A 24,437-nucleotide genomic window follows, 5' to 3' on the forward strand; every position below is an offset into this window, starting at 1 on the left:
TTCCTGGAATCCGCAAGGGGTCATCTTACGATTCAGAGTCCCCGCGTAGGATCCAGTGAAACCTCGTGGCCCTTCACCAGGGCGGGACTTGGATTCTCTCAGCGGGATTCTGTGTCAAACTAATGAGCCACACGCAGAGAAATGATGCGTCTCTGCCCTCCCGCAGGCTTCTTGCTTTCTTCTCTTCTCTGGTGCCCTCTCCCCGCCTTCCCTGCAGGCTGGAGGGTCCCCCAAACACCCAGAGATAGTCAGTACCTTTGTACTCACTCCCTTAAATAAGCAATCAGAGGTTGCGCTGTTTACGGAAACGCCAAGTGCGGTTCGCACAAATGACTGCAAGCCGTCATCCACCGAATTTCAGCTGCTCGTCAGTGCCACCCCTGCTCCCGACACCATGCGGCCGACACGGCGGGCCCTGGGTCCCATGCCGCTGGCCTGACATGTCGTGGGGAGCGTCGTCCTCAAGCCCTGAGCCCCAGCCCTTCCTGCGGTGGTGGTGGCACAGGGCGTTCATGCACGAGCCAGCTGCCGGTCCCACGCACCTGCCGATGTATGTTAGGGACACCCCCTCACCTCTCCGTGGAACCTGCCAGACCTCCAGGTGCCTCTAGGGCTCAGGCGGCTTCTCACCTCTCGTGCTGGTTTGGGACCCAGTCGTTGGATCTGAACTCACTGAAACTGGATTTTGCTTCCAGCATGAACTGAATAGAGACCTCAAGCCGTTACTTAAACACGCCGCTCCCGGGGACGTGGCACTCCCGTGGAAACGCCATGTCCAGTGGGGGCTCTTACCAGTGTGTCTCACCCATGCCAAGTAAGCTGTGTCACGAGTTTCTCCGTTCAGTCTCTGAACTTTTTTTTTTAAGTTTATTTATTTATTTTGAGAGAGAGAGAGAGAGAGAGACAGCACAAATGGGGGAGGAGCAGAGAGCGAGGGTGAGAGAGAATCCTAAGCAGGGTTCGTGTTGTCAGCTCAGAGCCTGATGTGGGGCTTGAACCCACAAACTGTGAGACTCTGACCTGAGCCGAGATCAAGAGTCAGATGCTTAACCGACTGAGCCCCCCCAAGCGCCCCCATCTCTGAACTTCTAAGACTCTGGTGTAGCCAGCCACAACTCCCCGTTGCATTGGACACTGTATCGTGGGCGCCTCCTTTGCCCTGCCTGCTTTTTGCTTGGATTGACCCCACCATGCCCGTAAATGCCCTGAGGTCCACGGTCAGGTTTCCCTCGCCTTGTATCCCCAGAGCAGCCTTACAACCAGCTTGCGGAGAACCGGGCGGCCTTACCGCCAGGCCAGTAACGGGAAAAGCTCATGAGATAACGGTGTGTGGTGTTTGTTGTCATAATGACCTCACTGGGGGACTGAGGCTAAAGGCCAGGAGTGCGTTGTGAAAATGGGTAGGAGATAATAAGAAGGTCTTTTTTAATTTTCGTAAAGGTGTTCCTGATGCTGCTGCAAGGTTCCAAAAAGCAATCAGACGCTGCTCTGGGAGCCGGCGTTGAGCCGCGGGACCACGGGCCTCCAGAGCACTGTAAGTACCCGACACGTCTCTGCATTTCTGCTGAGGGGATGACGTCTTCATCCTTCACCCAGAGCCGCTCGGCGCAAAGCTGGGACATGAAGGGACTGAAGGCAGCCGGGGCGGTAACTGGGGACACAGGTCACGGCCCAGGGAGCAAGGCTGAAGGTCTCGTCCTGACTGGTATAAAGTGAGCGCGTGCTTGGCGAGCAGCTTTATCTCTCCTTCAGATCGGGACTTACCGTAGAAGAGGTTTCTTCTTGTGTAAAATCAGGGTAAGGAGGACCGTCATCCGTCATCCGGTGTCCTCTGCGTCACATACAACGCGACTCAACCTGCGTTCTCTGTGTGCCTGTGACGCACGGGCTGCGTGCCAGGAACATCCAGATAGGAGCTCTGCCTTCCCGGGGCTTCTGTCCCTGCGGGACCTCGGTGTGGACCTGGGTGCCAAGTGCTGACATCTGCTCGCGCGGGCATGGGGGCCGGGACAGACGCCAGGTGTGGTTTCCAGGGTGTGGCTGTCGCTGCCTATTTAGGAACAATGGCACACTGCGAGTGCTGAGCTGGGCCCTGGAGGTGGGCGGGCTGGTGGGTGGACAGGGGGACAAAGTGCCAGCTGCCCCCTTCCTGCAGATCTGGCGTAACCAGCCTCAAAAAACGTATTTCGGGGATGCATGGGGGGCTCAGTCGCATAAGCATCTGACTCTTGATTTCAGCTCAGGTCACGATGTCACAGTTTGTGAGTTCGAGCCCGGCATCAGGCTCTGCACTGACAGCACAGAGCCTGCTTGGGATTCTCTTTCTTTCTTTCTCTCTCTTTATGCTCCTCCCCTGCTCTCTTGCATGCTCTCTCTCTCTCAAAATAAATACGTATTTTTAATGACCTGTTTTAGGCATTGTAATTGGTTTGCAGTGGTTTCTCATAGTGGTTTTAATTTGCTTGTCCCTAATGATTCAGTGGGTTGGGCGTATCTGACGTAAGCAGTTGTTCTGAGATATAATTCACATACCACACCATTCGCCCACTTAATGCGTACCGCTCAGCAGTTCTTAGTGTATTCGGAGTTGGGCATCCGTCCCCACTGTCGGCTGTGGGACAATTTCCTTTATCCTGAAAAGAAAATGTGCCTCGACTTAGCTGTTCCTTCCCGTTGCCCTGGGAACTTGTTACCTGCCATCTGTTTCTGTACATGTGCTTATTCTGGGCATTTCATACAAATGTTATCATGTAATATGTGACTGCCTTTTTTGACTGCCTTTTTCTTTTTTTTAAGTTGATTTATTTTGAGAGAGAGAGTGTAAGAGAGCAAGCAGGGGAGGGGCAGAGAGAGAAGGAGAGAGAGAGAGAGACAGAGAGAGAGAGAATCCCGAGCAGGCTCTGCACTGTCAGAGCAGAGCCTGATGCAAGGCTCGAACTCACGAACTGTGACATCATGACCAGAGCTGAAATCAAGAATTGGACGCTTAAGCGACTGGCCCCCCCCCCCCCCCCCAGGAGCCCCTTGACTGGCTTTTTCACTTAGCATCATGTTCCCAACAAGGGTCATCCACGTGGCAACGGGTGTCAATGCTTCATTTTCTTTGATGGTCGGATGCCCTTCCTCTGTATGGATACACCACATTTTGTCCATTAGCTATTGGTCATTTGGATTGCTTCCGGTGTTTGGCTCTTAAGAATACACCGTCACGAACATTTGTGTGCAAGGTTTTTACAGGCATGTATTTTCTCCTGGGCACATGCCTGGGAGTGGAATTGCTGGATTGCACGTTTAGCTGTATGACGGACTGACCGTCACGCTGTTACCTAAAGGCACGCTGTTGACGTTCCCCCAAGCAGGACAGGGGGATCCAGTTTCTCCCACTTGCCCACTGGCCACTTGTGACTGCCCGTGGTGTGGACCCCAGACAACTCAGGGGGCTGGCGGGGGCGCTCGCTCGTGGTGGTTTTGATTTGTATTCTCCTGACGGCGACGACGTGGAGTCTCTCTTTGTCAGCTTATTGGTGTTTGCACATCGTTTTGGAGAAATGTCTGTTCAGATCTTTTGCCCATTTAAAAAATTGGGCTAATTTTATTTCTGGAGTTGTAAGTCTTTTATTGTGGAATTGTGAGAAGTGGGATGTTAACCCTGGGGTTTTCATGGATGCCTTTTATGCAGTCGTGGAAATTTCTATTTCTGGTTTGATGAGAGGTTTTCATCATGAACGGGTGGGGGGATATTGCCAAATGCTTTTTCTGCATCTACTGAGATGATCATGTGTATTTTTTGCCCTTTATTTATTGATGTGATATATTACACAAATTGAGTTTTAGGTGTTAAAGCAGCATTTCATTGACCAACTCAGATAAATTCCACTTGGTTTCATGATATATAATTCTTTTAATAGATTGCTGGGTTTGATTTGTTAGTATTTGTTGGGGCTTTTGAGTCTATAATGGTCTGCAGTTCTGTTTTGTTTTTCTCTTGATGTCTTTGTCTGGTGTTGCCATTGTGGTATTTATTACTCACCTCATGGTATGAGTTGGGAAGTACTTCCTCCTCTTGTATTTTTTTGGAAGTATTTGTGAAGAATTCATTCTTTAATACATGTCTGGTCGAATTCACCAGTGAGGCCATCTGGGTCTGAATTTTCTTTGCAGGTAGTTTTTAAAGAAACTAATATTTTGGTTTCTTTACTTGTTATACATCTATTCATATTATTTATCTCTTCCTGAGTCAGTTTCGATGTTTTGTGTCTTCCTCGGCACACGTCTGTTTCATGTGAGTTACCTGATTTATTGGCGAATAGCTGTCCATAACATCCATCTATGATCCCTTTTATTTAGGTGGGCTTGGTAGTAACCAGAATCTTGCATTTCTGAATCTAAAAATTTACACTTCCTCTTTTTTGGGGGGGGGGTTAATTTAGCTAACATGTTGTCAATTTTGTTAATCTCACAGAAACAGCTATTATTTTCAGTGATGCTCTGTTCATTCTCCATTTCCATTTCATGAATTTCAGCTCTGATTTTTATTATTTCCTTCCTTTGACTTGCATTAGATGTGGTTTGCTCTTTTTCTCCTGATTTGAGATCTTTCTTCTTTTACACTCACATTTACAGCTGTGAATGCCCCTTTGCATGCTGCTTCCGTGGGCCCCCCAATCTGCAGATCTTGTGTCTTCACTTTTATTTATCTACCAGTATTTACAAACCTTTCCTTTGATTTCTTCTTTGGCACACTGGTTATTTAAGATTATGCTTTAAAAATTTTTTTTGTTTGTTTATTTTTGACAGAGAGAGATAGAGACAGGGCGCTAGTGGGGGAGGGACAGAGAGAGAGAGGGAGACACAGAATCTGAAGCAGGCTCCGGGCTCCGAGCTGTCAGCACAGAGTCCGACGCAGGGCTCGAACCCACAAGTTGTGAGATCATGACCTGAGCCAAAGTCGGACACTTAACTACCTGAGCCCCCCAGGCGCGTCTACTATTATTTTAAAAATATTTAAGTGATTGCTATGCCTAGTGTGGGGCTTGAACTCATGACCCCACGATCAAGAGTCGCAAGCTCTTTCTTCAACTGAGCCAGCCAGGTGGCTCCAAGATTATGTTTTCAAATTTCCACATATTTGTGAGTTTCCCAGATTTATTTTTGTTACTACAGTCCCATATCGTTCTACTCTGACCAGAGGAAAATGTTTTGTATGATTTTACACCTTTTTAACTTACTAAGGCTCGTTTATGGGCTGGAATACGGTCCACCCTCCGAGTGCTCCTTGTGCCCCTGAGAGGAGTATGTATCTGTCGTGACGGTGGTATGTTCCATAGATGCCCTTCTGTCTGCCTTGTCTACACAGCTGTTCAAGTGTGCGATATCCTCCTTGATGTTCTGGTAGCTCATTCTATCCAGTAGTGAAATTGGAGTGTTGTTCTTTCCAGCTCGTTGCCCGATTGTCTCTTCCTCCCACGGCTTCTGTCAGCTTTTGTGTCACGCGTGTTAGCCTCTTTAGTTGCATAAATCATACTTTTTGTCTCTTCCTGAACCTTTCGTCCGTGCTGACATCGTATCTGACGAGCTACTTTCTCAGGAACTTTGTGGAACTTCCTTGGATTCCAGTAGTATTCCTCATCAGACCCAATCCAGATCTTTTTGTGAGATAATTTCTTCTCTATTTTTGGTTCTGCAGAGATGGTGGGGGGCAGAGGGAACGGCACCACGAAGCTCCCTCAGAGCCCTCTGGTTTGGTTGAGTCAGTCTCTGAGACACAGTCTTAATTCTTACTTTTTATTTTTATTTTTTTCACCTAAAAAGTTTATTAGCAGAGGAGAACACCAAATGATTGATGAATGTGGTGAAATGTAATATTCATTCATTCATTCATTCTTTCATTCCCTGGGGTAGAATAGGCTTCATACAAGCTTTACCATTTTTACGGGTACTGTTCTGTGGCATCTAGTACTTTTACGTTATTTTGCAGCCGTGACCGCCGTCTCCAGAGCTCTCTCGCCTTCTCCAACCAAAACCGTAGGCAATAAGCCCTGGTTCCCCCCCTTCCCCGCCCCTGGCAGACAGCTTTCCCCTTTTCATCTGTATGAAGCTCACTGTTCTCGAGACCTCACGTAAGATGAAGCCTACACTGTTTGCTTTCTGGCGATTGGCTTATGTCATTTAGCAGAATGGCTTTAAGGTTCACCCACCATGAAGCATGTGTTAGAATTTGCCAGATGTAAAAGTCAGGGCACGTGGGAGGGGCTGCAGAGTTCCCAGGCCTCTCCAGGCGCCACTCTCCCCGAATGCCAAGTGCTCACCCACGTGGGGGCTCTCTGAACCCCATCCTTTCGGGGTTTTATGGCGGCTTCATTACACCGGCATGACTGATTAAATCATTGGCCGCTGGCCAGTGAGGGGTCAAGGGGAGGTTGGAAGGTCCAACCCTGTAGTTATGTGGTGGATTCCCCAGGCTCTTAGTTAGAGTGAGTTCCAAAAGTCACCTCATTAAGGTCATTGACATAACTACAGACACCCTTGTTGCTGTCACCACTTAGGAAAATCCAGAGGTCTGCAAGAAAGGGACAAAGAGCAGATACACATTTCTTAGTATAAATCACATCTTATTTATTTAAAAAAATTTTTAATGTTCATTTAATTTTGAGAGAGAGAGAGAAAGAATGTGTGTGTGTGTGTGTGTGTGTGTGTGTGTGTGTGTATGTGTGTGAACATGGGAGGGACAGAGAGAGAGACACACACAGAATCCCAAGCAGGCTCCGAGCTGTCACCACAGAGCCCGACGGAGGACTCGAACCCACGAACTGTGAGATCGTGATCTGAGCCGAAGTCGGACGCGTAAGCAGCTGAGCCCCCCAGGGTCTCCTCATTATAAAGCACAGTATCACAAGACCACCAACTCTTAACAGGGCTGTCTTAGAAGCCCATTGAGCTTGTTGGCAGAATTCAGCTCTGTGTGGGTTTAGGACCAACGTCCACCTGGGGCTTGGCTGGCTGTCGGTTGGGTGTGCTCTCAGCTCCTAGGAGTCATCTGGAATCTTAGCCACATGGTCCCCTCCCAACAGGACATGTTTCTGCTTCAAAGTGAGCACAAGAATCTCTTGTTTTGATTCACTGAAAGGCGACTGATCAGTGACCAGATCTTCCAAAGCTCTTCACTTTTTCTGTACGCGTAATCCAAGGGTGGGGGGTGACAGCCATGTGTTCAAGGTCTTACCCACACTCGGGGAATTGGAACCTTCTGTGAAGTAGGGGTGATTGGGGGGCCATTGTAGACCTCTCCGTGCCAAACGACTAGTACCATATGCTAAATTAAATTCCCCTTCGGGTTTATTAGCCATTTAAATTTTCTCTCTTACAACACGGTTGTTGTTTCCTTCCCTCATGAATGATGTAGTTTTGAAGGATAGTGTCTTAAGTTTGCTTTAGTAACATCAACTGCTTGTATTTTTATCACAAATGGCATATTTCTTGATCACACGATTAGATGAGTTTTTATATGGTGTCACCACCACCCGGGTCCAGATAGAGCATTCCCAGCACCTTGCTGGGCCCACTGCCCTCTCCAAGTCAGACCCCTTCCCCAAAAGGTGATGCCCTCACCTTACAGTAATTGTGCTTGTTGTTGGACTTCATGTAAATGGGGTCATCGTGTGTGCACAGGAGTCTGTTTTTTCTCCGTATTTTGCCGCTTCGATCCATTTATGTTATTGCTTGTGTCATTTCTATGTAGTAATATTCTGCATATATCGTAATTTGTCTCTCTTTTACCGTGTATATACAAATTTTATTTTAACTGGGCACACACATTATTTTCTCTTTTCATTATTAGCATTTTACCTAAAGGCTTCATTTCTGAGCATTCTTGTATTTTAAGGTGCATTAGCTAATGACTTTTTTATGTAAGGGCAAATTCAAAGAAAATATGATTATGTTCTCATAAACATTTTGTCATCCTTGAGAACTTAGGATAATTTACATTCAAAGGTATTGCCCGCATACATCCTCTTTGTGACGGTGATGCATCTGTTTTGAAAAAAATGGTAATTTCATGTTCTGAATTTGGGGGACATTATGAAAATCCATGCAAATATGTTAGAAATAAAATGTGCAAAAAAACCGAAAAACTACTGTTATGTGAAAAGGAGTGGTATGTTAAATTTTAAAAAGAACCCCGAGGAAAGAAACATTATGTTTTCTATTACCTTTGTAAAATATGATATAAAAAGGCAGTGTTACTTATCATCCAAATTACAAATTATGGAACTGGAAAAAACGTCATTAAAATATCTAAGTATTTCATTACTTAAAACAAAACGTGAGATCAGGACGCATGACCACAAATTTGGTATGACATTTCCTGAATTTCCCAGTTTTATTGTGTTCTGCGAATCCTCCCACAAAGCTCCACAGGAAGCCTCTCTGTCAGTGAAATTTATATTACTTAGCAGATATAACTTTACTAAAGGGCTGGATCAGGATTTTGGAGACGGTGTGAAACCATCTTCTGGGTAAAGCGCTCACTCACTTTTCAGGGACGGGAGCGTGATCCACACTCGAGAAAGGGAATTTCTGAAATAATCACTTACCAAAACCTTTCCCTTTCTTGTTGGTGCTTTCAGGAATTAGGTTTTTGTTCCGATTCCTGCCTCTGGCCGCCCCTGCCCGCAGGCACCCCTTCCCTCCACGCTTGCCTGCCGTGTATCTTCAGAAAGTCTTCTAAGGGGCTCGCTCTCAAATAACTCACCTCTTGCTCCTCTGATAGATGGATGAAGGCAACATAAAATATAAAATACAGATATTTTAAGCATTGGGAGCCTGGTCGTGCCAGAGAAATGAGTTACAGAGACTGTGCCCAGAGGGCACATCTGTCCCTGCCATGTAAGGTGTGCAAATCACTTCTTCTCGGAGCCCGACACCATCAACCAGACACGATGAGAGGCGTCCTCTGTGCATTTTCTTACTCAGTCCTCCTGGACATTTTGCAAATAGGCTTTCCTGCAGCCATTATTTTCATGTAGAAACTGAGCCGTGGAGATTTGCCCGAACCCTGGTGGGTCCAGCGCGAAACTCCCACCCAGGCACGGTGCCAGGTACTGGAGTCTCTTTGGATCAAAGAAAATACAGTCTTTGGATCTGTCCCTTTTCTGCAAAGGCTTTTCCAAGCCCCCAGAGTACTGTGTGTCACAGTGTTTGAAGGATGAGTGGGTGACTGGATTCACTCCTTGACTCCCCGGGAGAGGTGGTGATCTAGCATCATCACAGTGACCTGCAGATTTTATAGAACACAGATTCCTGGGTCTCACCCCCTGATTTCCTGATTCAGGGGTTCCTGGGTGGGGCCTGAGAACTTGCATTTCTCAGCAGCGACCCAGTGGTACCGTGGGTCCAAGCAGCACCCCTGGACGTCCGCCGCTTTGGGGTGATAGCTGTAGGAGGATTCTGTCTAGAACCACAAATTCTCGGTCTGTTCTCTTTGTGCTGATTCCCAGCAGCGCACTGGTGTTCTGGAATGAATTGTGTCCCTGTTCCTCTGCCCCCCCCCCCATTTGTATGTTGAGCCCCCAGGACCTGAGCATGTGACTGTATTTGCAGATACAGGATCTTTGGAAAGGGAATTAGGGTAACCATGAGGGGTACAAGTGGGTCCTTACCCAGTCTGACCGGTGTCCTTGTGAGAAGGGGGGGGATTGGGCAGAGATGGCAGTGCCCGCACAGAGGAGACCCTGGGGGGACCTGGAGAAAGGGGTCGTCTGCCAGCCACGGGAGAGGCCTCAGAGGACACCAACCTTGCGGTCACCTGGTCACCTTGATCTTGGGCTTCCAGCCTCCTGACTGTGAGCCGTGAATGTCTGTGGTTTAAGCCACCTGGGCTTGGTGTTTTGAAATGGCAGCTAGACTGTCCCACACAACAGCATGTGCCGTTGCTGGGCACACACAGTGGAGGGGTTTGGCTGGTAGACTTCGAGCCCCTGTGACCGGGCCTGGCGTGGCTCGGATCAGGAGTCCCCTCCTCTGACCACCTCTCAGCTCCCCTGGGCAGCTAGCAGCCCTTCCTCTGTATCCCTCAGTGCCTGCTGGAGCCCCTCGTACAGGGTGGCAGGCTGCTTTCCCGTCACCTACACGATGGTGTCCATTTTCTCCCAGGGGGTGTTTGCAGGTTCCCAGTGGCCTCTGTCAGAGCTGCCCCCCACCCCAGCCTGGTCTGCTGGTGTCCTGCTCTCAGGGAGGCCTCCCACCCAGCACACCCCATCCCTGCTGCTACAGGACCCCAGGCCCCTCTTCCAGGCCATAGCACAGGCAAGAATTCTTTCTTTATCTGCGTCTTCAATTCCTGCCCCCCAAATCTCCTGGATCTTCCCCTGGAGGGTTGCCACATGCTCGTGTTTCTTCCTCTGGGGAAAAGAAGCAGCAGCAGAGAAGCCCCAGGTTCAGTGCAGCGGGTCCATACTGATTCGTCCTGCGTCACTGAAACTCTCTGTACATTGAACAACGACTCCCGTATCCACCCCTCCAGCCCCTGGCGACCACCACTCTGTGCTGCTTGTAAGAATCTATTTTATTTAAAAAAATTTTTAAACACTGTCTTTAGTGTTTATTTATTTTAATGTTTGTTTATTTTTGAGAGAGAGAGAGAGAGAGACAGAGCGTGAGCAGGGAAGGGGTAGAGAGAGAAGGAGACACAGAATCCGAAGCAGGCTCCGGGCTCCGAGCTGTCAGCACAGAGCCCGACACGGGGCTTGAACTCACGAACCATGAGATCATGACCTGAGCTGAAGTTGGATGTCCAACCGACTGAGCCACCCAGGCGCCCCTTTTAATGTTTATTTATTTTGAGAGAGAGGGAAAGAGAGAATCCCAAGCAGACTCCACACTGTCAGCACTGAGCCTGATGTGGGGCTTGAACTCATGAATCATGAGATCATGACATGACCACTCATCAAGCCTGAGCCCCCCCCCAGGCGCCCCAGGAATTTGGGGATTTTAGATTCCTCAGATAAATGGAATCAAGCAGTATTTGTCCTGCGATGATGGGTTTATTTCACTCATCACAATGTCCACTAGGCTCAAATATGCGGTAGCAGGTGTCAAATTGCCATTTATATAAGGCTGAGTAATGTTGCTCTATAGTTACTCCATCCCTGTCTCTCTCTCTGTCTCTCTGTCTCTCTCTGTCTCTCTCTCTCTCTCTCTCACACACACACACACACACACACGTGCGCACACGCTCATTCTCTTTCTTTATTCATCTGTTGATGGACTTTGGGCAGGTGTGAGGAGTGTGGGGTGCCTGGTGCATCACATCATTGCATGGGATCTCTCCAAGGTCCTGATTTCAGGGTTTGGGGGGTTTGTGGATCATACGGTAGTTCTGTTTTTGAGATTTTTGAGGAGCCTCCATACTGTCCTCCACAGCGACTGCACCAGTTCGCATTGCCACCAGCAGAGCATGGAGGGCACTGGCTTCCCCTGTCCCAACAAGAGCCTCTGCACAGCAAAGGGATTGGTAGAATGAAAAGGAAATCCGCTGCTGTTAAGAAAGTGTTTGCACCCCACGGATCCGATCAGGGATTGATAGCCACAATATGTAGAGAACTCCTGTAACTCCTATAACTCGGTAGCAAAAAGACAAGAGACCCAATTAAAAAATGGGCAAAGCAGGAACGCCTGGGGGGCTCTGTCGGTTGAGCATCCAGCTCTTGATTTTGGCTCAGGTCATGGTCTTAAAGTTCATGGGATCGAGCCCCACACTGGGCTCTGTGCTGGCAGCATGGGGCCTGATTAGGATTCTCTCTCCTCCTTTCTCTTTGCCCCTCCCCTGTTCGCTCTCTCTCTCTCTCTCAAAATAAATAAACATTTTTTAAAAAATGGGCAAAGCATTGGAACAGACATTTTTCCATAGATGGACAGCAGGTGCATGAAAGATGCTCCCTGTCACTTGTCGTCAGAGGACTTGGGATCAAAACCGCAGGGAGACATCACCGCATCCCTGTTAGGATGGCGTTCATAAAAAAAAAAAAAAAAAAAAAGGAAAAAAAAACTTGGATGCTTATTGAAATGGCAGATTCTTAGGCCAACTTCCATAAATTTTAGTGCCGAGACTGACACATTTACAGGTTTTAACAAACACCCCAATTTCCTTTGATTCAGGTGGGCTATGGCCATCTGTGAGAAACACCAGCCAGGTTAGAGTCTCATCGAGGCCAAAGTTCAGGTGAAAAGTCATGTCACATATTCAGCTGGTACAAAGTGAATCTGGGCAACAGGTGTTTTCTCCTTGTAAGGCTTTGGCAATGGCTTTCTTGTCTCCTCCCTCCCTTCCTTTCTCCCTTCCCTCCTCCCTCTCTCCCTTCCCTCCCTCCCTCCTCCCTCCCTTCTCCTTTCCTTCCTCCCTCCCTTCCCTGGTCTTTTCCTCCTCCCTCCTTCATCCTTCCCTTCTTTCTCCCCTCCTTCCTCCTCCCTCCCTTCCCTCCTTCTTCACTTCCTTCCCCATCCCTCCTCCCTCCCTCCTCCTTTCCTCCCTCCCTCCCTTCCTTCTGTCCTCCTTTCCTCCTCCCTCCTTCATCCATCCCTTCTTTCTTCCCTCCTCTCTTCTTCCTCCCTTCCCTCCTTCTTCACTTCCTTCCCTGTTCCTCCTTCCTCCTTTCATCCCTCCCTCCTCCCTTCCTTCCCCCCTCTCTTCCCACCTCCCTCCTCCCTCCCTCCTTCCTTACTTCCCTACTGAAGCCTTACCCCCCTGCCCCATGTGAGGTCTGAGGTTGCAGTGAAATTCTCAGCTCTGTCAGTCCCACTTTACCTAAAATCTTCTCCCTTTCCTCCCACCATTTAATCCTCTGTATTTCATTCCTAATTGCTACTTCTTGTGATGATGGAAAGCAATTTGGCAGTGATTAATCTGAAGGGTGTGCAGCCTCTCCTTTGCTTTTGGAGACAATCCTGTTTGAACAGCCTCTCCTGCACGGGGAGCCTGTAATTCTCGGCCTCTTCAAAGAGCTGTTCCAAATTCTGCATGTGTCTCGCAGGCCGAGCGGCGGTGTTCAGCCCCGAGCGCCGTCTTCTCTGCTTTGTCCACACTTCCTCCAGCTTCAAACACCGCCTCCCCAGCCAGCCAGGTGGGGGGGGGGGACCGTGCCCGCCGCCAATTACACATGCCAGGGAAGGTTTGTTGGCGGCGTTAGCGAGATGAGCGGAGAGCTCCCGGCAGGGGCTCTGCATGAGGCAGTGTGCCAGAGAGAAGGCCGAATTGTGATAGACATGGGCCAATAAACGCTGGCGGCAGGTGTCAGGGAGCAGCCGCTTCTGTCGGGGCCGCGAGGGGCCGGTGGAGTTTGTGAAGCCCAGCCCCTCTCGGTCAGAGCTGCCCAAGGAAGCCCCGAGCTGGTGAGGAGTAGCAGCTCCCACCCACGGCCCCTGACCAGGAATCAGCCCTTCTTGTGACACGTTTGACAAAGGAGGGGCCTCGCTCATCTTAAGCGTGCCCCTTGCTGCCAAGATAATGGTGGAAAACTGGGGAAATGGAGGCAGAGTGGCTCTGGGTAACCTTTAGGAACACGTCCATTGTAGGGTCAAGGGTTGAGAGTATCATTTTGTGTATTTATTTAAAAGAATTAAAAAAATGTTTTTAATATTTATTTACTTTTGAGAGAGAGAGACAGAGAGAGAGACAGAGAATGAGCCGGGGAGAGGCAGAGAGAGGGAGACACGGAATCTGAAGCAGGCTCCAGGCTCCGAGCTGTCAGCACATAGCTGGATGCGGGACTCGAACTCATGAACCATGAGATCATGACCTGAGCCAAAGTCAGACGTTCAACCAACTGAGCAACCCAGGTGCCCCTAAAAAAATTAAAAAAACAATTTTTAAAAATATTTATTTATTATTGAGAGACAGAGAGACACAGAGCATGAGCAGGGGAGGGGTAGAGAGAAGGGGAGACACAGAATCCGAAGCAGGCTCCAGGCTCCCAGCTGTCGGCACAGAGCCCGACGCAGGACTCGAACCCACGAACTGCGAGATCATGACCTGAGCCGAAGTCAGACGCTTAACTAACTGAGCCACCCAGGCACCGCTCCCCCACCAATTGTTTTAAATGTTTTATTTATTTTTTGAGAGAGAGAAATAGAGAAAGAGCGCAAGCAAGGGAGGGGCAGAGAGAGAGGGAGACACAGAATTGGAAGCAGTCTCCAGGCTCCGAGCTGTCAGCATAGAGCCCGACGCGGGGCTTGAACCCACAAGCCCTGAGATCATGACCTGAGCCGAAGTCGGTTGCCTAACCGACTGAGCCACCCAGGTGCCCCCATCTTTCTTGCTTACGCTCTGAGGGAGAGCCACACGGAGGTGGACGCGCCGTCAGTGGCCTAGAGATGGCTGGTGAATGGGGCCCGGGGGCGCACTTGGCGAGGCTGATCGTGGGAAAGGGCAGGAAGGGATTAACGGGAGCGGTGGTGTGGCTTCTGGGCAGGGGAAGTGGGACCGGAGAGGGGGGAAGGAAGTCACAGCCAGGTGTCCAGTGGGTGAGGGCACCGAAGACAACATTTGGTCACATCCGTCCGCTCCTCATTCATCAGACGGCTCTGAACGCCTTCTGAGTGCCGGAGAGCGTTCTCAGATCTGAGCTTTGCCAGAAGAACTGAGCTCGGCCCCTTGAGGTGGCCACACACAACGAGGACAGAACAGTGGGGGTGGTGAGCACAGGGCCACCGTCTAAGAGAAGATTCGGCAATGGGGAGCTTTCTTCTCTGGCTACATCCATAGACCCTCACTATGTGCCACACGCCAGCTCGAGGGCCCCCCCTTGCGTGTCGTTGCTCACTGTTCACAAAGGAGCCCTTCGAGCCAACCTTCAGCGGAGCCCAGACACTGCGTGCTGTCCACCCTGCCTCCCAGTGTGATGGGAGCGGAGCCGGAGAGCAGAGCCGAGGCTGGAAGGAGGACCGGGTGCTGCAGAGAGGAGCCCTCGTTCCGTTGCCTGACCGCCCAGGAGAGCTTTGGAGGGAGCGCGGGTTTTCAACCCCAGGTTGGGGCCATTCAGGGGCTGCAGGAAGACCTGAGTTTGGTGCGTTGGAAAGAAAAAACCCAAACCCCTCGTTTAAGTGACCTGCCCACAGAGCATAAGTTCCCTGAACATTGTCACTGTCTCCTCAAGGCATGTTGAATCCCGTCCAAGGAGTTGGGGCCATCTCTATTCCAGAAAAATGATGTGGCTGGGCATGACGCCCAGCCCTCTTCCAGAGTGAAATCCTGCCTTGATGCTTTTCATCGTTTGGCTGTGAATCACTGTGCTTTTTAAAGGATCGAAAAAGCGGGGCACTGGGGGGCTCAGTCGGTTGAGCGTCCGACTCGATTGTGGCTCAAGTCAGGATCCTGGGGCCGTGAGATCAAGCCCGGAGTTGGGCTCTGCACTGAACGTGGAGCCTGCTGGGGATTCTCTCTCTCTGCCCCTCCCCACTCACATGCATGTGCACACACTAAAAGAAAATAAGAGAAAGTAACAGAAAAAGTGATCCCTCACCTGTTTAGCAATTGGGAAAACTTTGGAGGTGAACAGAAAATTCTTCCGCCTAGATTTTTCTTCTTTTTTTAATGTAAAAATCCCGTGTGAAGGTGCCAGGCTGGCTCAGTCCGTGGCCTGTGCGACTGACCCTTGATCTCTGGGTCATGAGTTCGAGCCCCAAGATGAGTGTAGAACTTACTTAACAACAACAAAAAAGAGCCTTAAAAAAATCAAAATCATGTATGAAAAGGAGCAATGTGGTTGTTGTAACAAACGAGCAGGTAAAGCATTTTGAAGGTCGAGTGATACATCGCTGTGAGATTATTATCAATAAAACAGTTTAGATAAATATAGCCTCTCTTTCTTAGCTTTTAAAACAATTAATCATAATTAATAATGTTCTTTCCGAAAGAGTATTTAACCAAGATTGCAGTAACGCAGTTTGGTTTTGAAGTTTGTATAATTTTTGTGTCACCACGTTTAATATTTAAGAAATAATCCTCTTGGATTTCTGTCATATCATTAAACATACAACCGTCACAAAACATCTTCCTTTATTCTTCTTTTTCGTTTCGTTCTTTTTTGTTTCCTCCTTTCCTCTTCGCGCACCCCCCCGCCAACCCTTCTCCTACCTCTCTTAACAAGAGGACGTTCGATGTGTGGCTGATTTTCTTCCGCAAATGGTATGAATGAGGCAAATCGTGAGTCGTGTGAATGCCGTACAACATCAGCTTGTGCCAGCACGAGGACGGAGCCATGGCCCGTCCAAGCCTTTTGTGTTATAGGTGAGAAGCCAAGAGACCACGGCCAGTCTGAGGTGTGGGAGGTCTTCGTGCGAGGCAGGGCTGGGACCCCCGGACGCTGGTGTTGGTGGTGGGCTCTCCCACAGACGTTTCCAGTGTTGACACCCATCTACCTGTTTACAGGCGTTCCTTGTTTCATTGCAAGTCACGTTATTGTGGTCTGCAAATCCTGCTTTTATTTTTTAAATGTTTTATTTATTTTGAGAGTGCAAGTGGGGGAGGGGTGCAGAGAGAGAGAGAGAGAGAGAGAGGGAGAGAGAGAATCCCAAGAACACTCAGTGCTGTCATCACAGAGCCCGATGCAGGGCTTTGAACTCATGAGCCGAGAGATCGTGAGCGGGGCCGAAATCGGACACTCAGCCGACTGAGCCACCAGGGTGCCCCTGTAGATTTTTAAATGAACTACACATTCATACCTGCTAATTCACCCATTTTTTTGTTTGGGGTATTCATTTTTTAAAAGTGGACTTGAAGGCATTACATTTGTGATGGTTTATTTTAAAAGCTTCAAGAACATTCGGATGTATTCAGCAACGTGGAGATCGTATTCTGGGGTGCATGCTGCGTCCTTGATATTTTAAGGTATTCACTGAAGCCACCTGACCCCCCCCCCAAAAAAAAATCTCTGGACATTTTTTTCTAAGTAATTTGAGGGTCAGTGTAAATGAGAGTGCCTAGTTATGGATGCCACTGGATTCTTTGAATAGAATTACACTCGTAAGTCAAATAAGACAATTCATAACAATTTGGTCCAGCATTTTAATTTTGTCTGTTAAATTATTCATGTGAATACTTTTATGAGTTTAGCCATGAATATTTGATTGGTGGTTGATTCATGACCATAAACTATCTTAGCCCTTTATTTCCCCCATTTATGTTCAATTAACGCATGGGAAGGGGGGGAGGATTTATTTTTCTTAATAATGAGAAACACCTTTCCCCACAGGCTTATCCTGCTGTCTGATGAACATTTACAGTGGCTGGCGGTCAAACTGTACCTGTTCTGCTAGTTTCATAAGTGTGGTAATAAGAATCCTCGTTACCTAGAGGGAGAATATAAATCTCTGTTTCACAGCTGAGGGAAGTGACATGCAGTGGGGCTGGGAATTTCCAGGAGTCACCCAACACGTTGGCGGCTGAGACTGGATTCCAGTCCAGTGCTTCCTCCCCCCCCCCCCCCCCCCCCCCCCAGTGGCTGTTGTGATTGATCCTCTCTGAGCAAAGCCAGTGGGCAGATAAAGGGCCATTCTCTGACTGTGTTCTTCCTCCATCAGCAGGCGTATTTACTAAGTAGACTCCAACACCCAGAAAGCCACGTTCTGTTTCCATTTTCTGTGCACCTGGCTGCATAGACAGAAACTGCCCTGATGTAAATAGGTGTTTGCAGCCATTGGCTGCTGCAGACGTATTTGAGCAGGTGCATAGTTTGGTAGGCAGCTGAGTGTGGGTAGCTAGATGCGACTGTCATAAGATGCCACTTGAAGGCTACTTCGGGGCACCTGGGTGGCTCAGTCCATTAAGCATCCGACTCATGATATCAGCTCATGTCATGATCTGACAGTTCGTGAGTTCGAGCCCCGAGTCGGGCTCTGTGCTGACAGTACGGAGCCTGCTCAGGATTCTCTCTCCCTCTCTCTCTCTCTCTCTCTGCTCTTATCCCACTTTCTCTTTCTCAAAATAAATAAATAAACATTAAAAATATTTTAAAAACTAGGGGACAAAAAGGCTACTTTGTGAGGTGTGGCTTTTGGTAGACAATGATGGTGTCATTGATTTTGGTGGGGTCACAAGCCATCACGCTTACCAGTGACCTTTCAGTTCCTCTTGATTCTAAACAGAGTGAGTCTTGCTTCTGTGTGAGAGAAAGGGCTCCTTAGCCAAAGGTTAATGAGGAAATCAAATGGCTTTCTCAGGGATCATTTTGGAAATCTGGGACGGCCAGCAACCCAGAATGTCTCAATTACGTTAGCTTAACTTAGATCATAGTTCTCCTGCTAGATCTGCATACAGAGTGCCCCAGGTGGACGTATCCAGCATTACACTCTCACAGAATGATCAGGATATACGAATATTTTTATATTTATACTTCTAGTCCTATATGAGAAAGGATCAAACTGCATTCAATAATATGCCTTTTCTAACACTAAGGTCACTTTGACTTCATAACTGCTCTGTGAGAGTTATATATGAATCACCATTGACCAATGCATTTTATAACCCAGCTGACCATGAGAATCTCTTAGGATGTTGTATCTATCTATCTATCTATCAATCAGAGAGAGCACCTGCATGAGTGGGGAAGGGGCAGAGAGAGAGGGAGAGAGAGACTTTCAAGCTGGCTCCATGGTCAGTGTGGAGCCCAACACGGGGCTTGATCCCCGGACCCTGGGATCATGCCCTGAGCCAAGATCAAGAGTCGGATACTCAGCCGACTGAGCCACCCAGGCGCCCGCTAGGAAGTTATTTTTTAAAAGTTCATTTTAGTCTCTGAATATGTGGAGATGTGATTCTGTCCAAGGTGGGGCCTGGGAATCAGCATTTCTACCCCCCCCCCCCCCCCCCCCCCCCCCGATGAATGAGAGTCGTAGCCCGGCTTGCCTGACTGCCGTGTCCACCGCCCACCCTCGTCAGAGCCGCACTGGTGAAAGGATGAAATACCACTTTGGTTATAATACTGTGCATCTCCTCACCTGGTTGCTGGGGTTGCCAGCCTCCAGTTGGTGTGGAATCTAATCCCTGGTCCCGAAAGTGTCTGGAAGGCGCTTCACCAGCCGGTGCCCAACCCCCTCCAACCTCCAGAAACCCCCATGTTTCTGCTCCCACGCACAGTCATTCACAGAATACGCCAGCCTTGTTAATATCCCACGTGTTGGTCCTTAAACATCAGATTTTCTCCGTTCGCCTGTGGGGTCTTGTGGGATCCCAAGAGATGTGCATCTGTCCGTGCCCCTGGCTCCTGGCACAGAGGCCCTGAACCCTCTGTCATTTCCCAAGTGATAAAAGCAGGGGAGCATCTGTTGTTCTAGGATCTGTCTTCGGCTTTATTCCTGACCAGGGCTCCTAGTACATTCCCAGGTGATAAGAACACTAAGGTCATCTTTTGTTCTGACGAGACAACTTGGGGGGGCTGCTCACCAGAAAGATCGAGCCGATCAGAAGCTTGGCATTTTCAGCCCCGTCCCCCATCCTCTGGAGAGGGGAGAGGGGCTGGACACGGAGGTAATGAAGGGAATGTCTGCATGATGAGAGCCCCACAAAATCTCAATAGTAAGGGGTTCAGCCCAGGTAAGTGACCGCGTGGAGGTGTTGGGGATATACTGGAGAGGGCATGAAAGCACAGTGTCCCTCCCCGAATGTCTCGCCGCACACGTCTCTTCCACATGGCTGTTCGTATGTGGCCTTTGTCGTATCCCTTTGTAAGCTGGCCCACGTGAGGACCCGTTTCCCTGAGTTCTGTGAACCACCCTAGCACGTCGGTCAAACCCAAGGCTCGGGTCATGGGAACGTCTGATCTACAGTCAGTGGCTCGTAAGCACGGGGGACAACCTGGACCGGTAGCTGGCGTCTGGAGTGGGGGAGGGGTAGGCCTGTGTGACTGAGCCCTCAGCCCGCAGGGTCTGACACTGCAGGGAGGTCGTGCCCCCAGTGAGTTGGACGGTAGGCCACCCAGCTGGTGTCACGGACACGTGCTTGACACGTGGAAAGAAGCCCTACGTCCGGTGACCAGAAATGTCTGAGGTGACGTGTGCTGTCCGAGGTCAGGCAGACCTGACTCTGCTCGGGAGGCAGACTGAACTGACTTCCTGACGGAGGTCTCACTGACTGTGCCTGACCGTCCCCACAGCCGTGACTGTTGTCTCACTTGCCCTAAACATGTCAGACCGCCTGCTTGGCACCAGTCCTTTCGGCCCTGCCCACACGGATTGCCACGCTCGACCGCCTTGTGTTCGGTCATTTCTTTACATTTTTAGCGCGACCCCTACGTGATGTCTTTTTTGAGGACAAAAAATAGCCCGCTACCCGCCGCATCCTGGGCACAACGTGATGTCGGACAAGGGAGGGGGTTATTTCAGGAAGGCATTTGTATCCCCAGCTGCTTCTCCACAGCTCTGTGCTCACCGCTATTGCAAATAATTTCTCTTTCCAAATGGGAGCGTCTTTAAAAATGATTTCTTTGGGGATTTGAAACGTATTCGCTGTGCTTTTATTAACCGTATTTCAATTTGATATGTGTGGGCAGTGTGATTAATTTAGCATAACTGTCTTCTTAGAAGGCCACCTTCCTCCTCAAACAGTTTCTGTTGGGTTTTCTGGAGCCCTGCAGAAGGAATTGCGAGGAACACCATGGGGCATGGCTGTGTCTGTCCTTTGGACGAGGATTAGGGCTGTGGTCCCTGGGTCTGCCTCTCCTTTTCCTCGTTTTGTCATCCTCACACCGGATGTGACAGTTGCTGGCACCAGCCAGTCGGCCCGCACTGGACAGGTTGATTGCGGCCATGTCTGTGTTGTCACGAGGCCGGGAGAAGCCTGGCAAAGTGACCTGGGCATCCACCATGTGCTCATGCCCTGCCCTCCAGCCCCACCTTCTGAGCGATGCTCCCTGGGGGGCGGGTTTCCGAGTTGTGAGAGGCGGAGGGAGGAAGGGAGGGCCGGGTTGCTGAAGCCTGGTGGGCCAAGGGGGCTCACTTGGAGCTGGAGAGGCACCCCCAGAGCCGCTCTGGCCTCCTCTCCATCGGGGACACCTGTACTAGGCAGGGGGGTTGGCACAGGGGCTGGGGGGGATGGTTCTTCCTGACCCTGATCTGGACATGACCAAGGGCGTTCTCTGGAAGGACCCGGCTGTGGGAACAGAGGAGTAAAAGACAGGAGAAGGGAGACGGCGGAGGGGGACTGTGCCCCTCCCACGCACACACTCCCTCCTGGAGACATGGGTCCCGCTGCTCTCTTGTTGGGGTCCGTGCTCCTGGAGCACACTGCATTTTAACCAGTAAAAACAAGCTCGAGTCTGCTGCAAAAGCCGGATTAGAGAACTCCGTCCTTGCCCTGCTATATCGCCAGGCGTTCTGTGCGCATACGTTTCCAGAGTGTCCGAGCTCATTGCGGAGCGTGGGAACCGGGGGGGCCCTGTCCGCGCTCATTGCAGAGCGTGGGAACTGGGGGGCCCCTATGCTACTAGCCTCCGGGGCCATCGTAAACCTCCAGAGGGATCCGCAGACCCGGGCAGTGTTGGGGGAGGGGCCCTGGCCTCAGGCTGACTGCATGTTCCTGTCTCTGCAGGTGGTGCCCCATCCAGGATCCCGCGCCCTCCGTGGCCTCTGGCTCAGGCAGGGGCCCTCCTGGTGAAGCGGTTCCAGCACACGCGCCGGGCCTGGAGGAGCTCCCTCTCCGACCTCCTGCTGCCTGTCCTCTTCGTGGCCTTGGCCATGGGCTTGTTCATGGTGAGGCCTCTGGCCATTGACTACCCGCCCCTCAAACTAACACCTGGCCATTATGACACAGCCGAAACTTACTTTTTCAGGTAAGAAACCTCCCCCACTCCCCTTCACTTCCAAATTATGTCAGGACGGATTATGAATATCAGTAGCTTTTAAGAATCGCAAATATACGTGTGGTTTCATGATTTTGGAGGGCTGTGTTCAAGAGGGCAAGATCATGGAATGTAGCAAATCCTGTAAATACCTCGTTTTTTCCTCTACATACATACATACACACAATAAGTTTAATTCATGTATCAGGCACAGGAGAAGACTTATAACAGCAATAATAGGAAAATTATAACAGTATACTGTAATAAAGTTATATGAATGTGGTCTGTCTTTAAATTTCTTTTTTTAAGTTGATTTATTCTTATTAAAAAAATTTTTTTAACGTTTATTTATTTTTGAGAGACAGAGACAGAGCAAACAGGGGAGGGGCAGAGAGAGAGAGGGAGACACAGAATCGGAAGCAGGCTCCAGGCTCCGAGCTGTCAGCACAGAGCCCGACGTGGGGCTCGAACTCACGGACCGTGAGACCATGACCTGAGCCGCAATCAAGACTGGTGTCTTAACCGACTCAGCCACCCAGGCGCCCCTGTCTCTTTAAATATCTTACTGTTCTGCACCCACCCCTCTTGTGAGGACTTGGGATGATAAAATGCGCCAGGTAGGAGATGCTGTAGGATGTTGCCTCAGGTCGCTACTGACCTGAAGAATTGTGGGGAGGATCATCCGTTTCCAGAGCCACAGATCAGGGGGATTATTGTGTTTCACAGAACCCTCCAGCGTTGCTCTGGGACAGCAGCCAGGAACTGCAGGGCCCTCCCTGCAGAGAAATGTCTGACTTTTCTCTCTGTATGGCTGTGAGCCCGCGCACACCCCCAGGCTAGATTCGGTCCAGCTTTGCTGCCAAGAAATTCAGAGCGCTCCGAGTTTTGCAGCCAGATGAATTTACATAGGATGGTGTCAGAGCTTCTAGGGGTTTTGTTTTATTGACAGGAGACTGGGCACCCGAGAGGGGGACCTGAGCATCTCAGCGCCTGTCCCTCAGGTGGCTGGTTCCCCCAAGACTGAGCGTGACTTCTCTGTCCTGAGCTGAGTTTGCAGTGGCCGGGGTAACAGCATCACCCTGAGGGCTGACCAGGAACAACTCTCTTTCTGGGGGGGCGGTGCTTACACACCTGGAGGGGGCGGGGCTTACGTACCTCGGGGGCGGGGCAGACACCGGGCCCTGGCATATTAGCTAGGCTGCACACGGTTCGCGCAACCGGGAGGGCGCGATTAGTTCTGCCCTCGTCAAATACTTATCTTTACTAAAATAACGAGCTTAATTAGCCACACTCTTAGCGCCTGCTAATATTTGTCACTTTTACAATGAAGTGTAATTTGGAGTTCAGTTTAAACAAACGCAGACGCAGAAGGAAAAATCGATAATAAACTGTTCCGTTTGCTTCTGTGTCCTTTGGTTAATTATATTTTTTTCCTCGGTGTGTTTTTATGCTCCACGGAGTCCAGGTTTTTAGCTCAAAAAAGAGAATCCTGCAGTGGTTCTGTTCGGAGACGTGCACGCAGGTCCCCAATATTCCTTCCGCAAGTGGGCTCTCTCTTCTGGCTAGCTAGTTTACGTACCTGCCCTCTTCTTCTTTTCCCAAGTGTTTGATGTGAATGGACAGAAAGGATAGAATGCCCCATAAAATGTGTTTCTTGAAAAAAAATGGGGCGCCTGGGTGGCTCAGTCGGTTAAGCGTCTGACTCTTGATTTTGGCTCAGGTCATGATCTCACGGTTCATGGGATCAGAGCTCTGCATGGGGCTCTGTGCTGACGGCGTGGCACCTGCTTGGGATTCTCTCTCTCTCTCTCTCTCGCTCTCTCTCATTCTGCCCCTCCCCCAGCACATGTGTGCACATGTGCTCTCTCTCAAAAAAAAAAAGAAAAATAGAAAATGCAGGCTCGCCAAAATCATAATAAAAAAAATTCACAGGTAATCCTACCAGCACTATCCACCATACCCCTAGTGGTTTATGGTCTTCCCCATGTTAATACGTAATGCTTTTAACACATGCATTTTTATTGTTTTATGACAGTGGCATTCCACTGTAAACACTCATCATTGTTTGCCTTTTTATTCAATAAATAATGTATCTGTGTACCTCTTGTTGTAAATCAGGCGCAAATCGCATCACCCATTTTCAGGCTGTGCCACGGCCCATTGCCCGGAGGTGCCATAATTTATGTAAATAATCTCTTTTTGGGGCGCCTACAGGCACGCCACAGCTTTCCTGTTCCAGGCAGGTCTGCAGGAATCCCTTTGCTCAGATTCATGGAGCTAATTGTTTCTATTATCATACATCGCCATTGGAAGTTTTGGGGGCAACAGGCACCCACAGTTTCAAGGTAGACATTGCCAAATTATTCGTATCGATGTGCACCAATTTACAGCATATATGAGCATGGAGTCATTGATTCTTTTAGTCACGAGCATGTGTTATGCGCCTGCTGTATGCCACGTGCAGCTCTTGGTGGAGGGAGAACTCATTTCTCCACATTTTCAGTATCCCTTTTATAGCCATATCAGGACTTTCACTGCTTTGTTAGGCAGCTCTTTGGTGGCTGTTGAGATTGAATGTCCCCAGCTATTTCTCGGTTATTTCAAATTTCA

General features: G+C 49.5%; 1 protein-coding gene across 1 annotated transcript in view; it reads left to right on the plus strand.

Annotated features, from left to right (window-relative positions):
* Positions 1-24,437, plus strand: part of ABCA13 (ATP binding cassette subfamily A member 13) — a 349,570-nt gene that overhangs the window by 210,288 nt on the left and 114,845 nt on the right. Inside the window, 3 exon segments of the mRNA XM_032592494.1 lie at positions 1,441-1,712; positions 2,059-2,162; positions 21,578-21,818. Coding sequence (XP_032448385.1) covers positions 1,441-1,712; positions 2,059-2,162; positions 21,578-21,818 — 617 coding nt within the window.

Source organism: Lynx canadensis, chromosome A2, assembly GCF_007474595.2.
Source record: "Lynx canadensis isolate LIC74 chromosome A2, mLynCan4.pri.v2, whole genome shotgun sequence".
NCBI classification, from domain to species: domain Eukaryota; kingdom Metazoa; phylum Chordata; class Mammalia; order Carnivora; family Felidae; genus Lynx; species Lynx canadensis.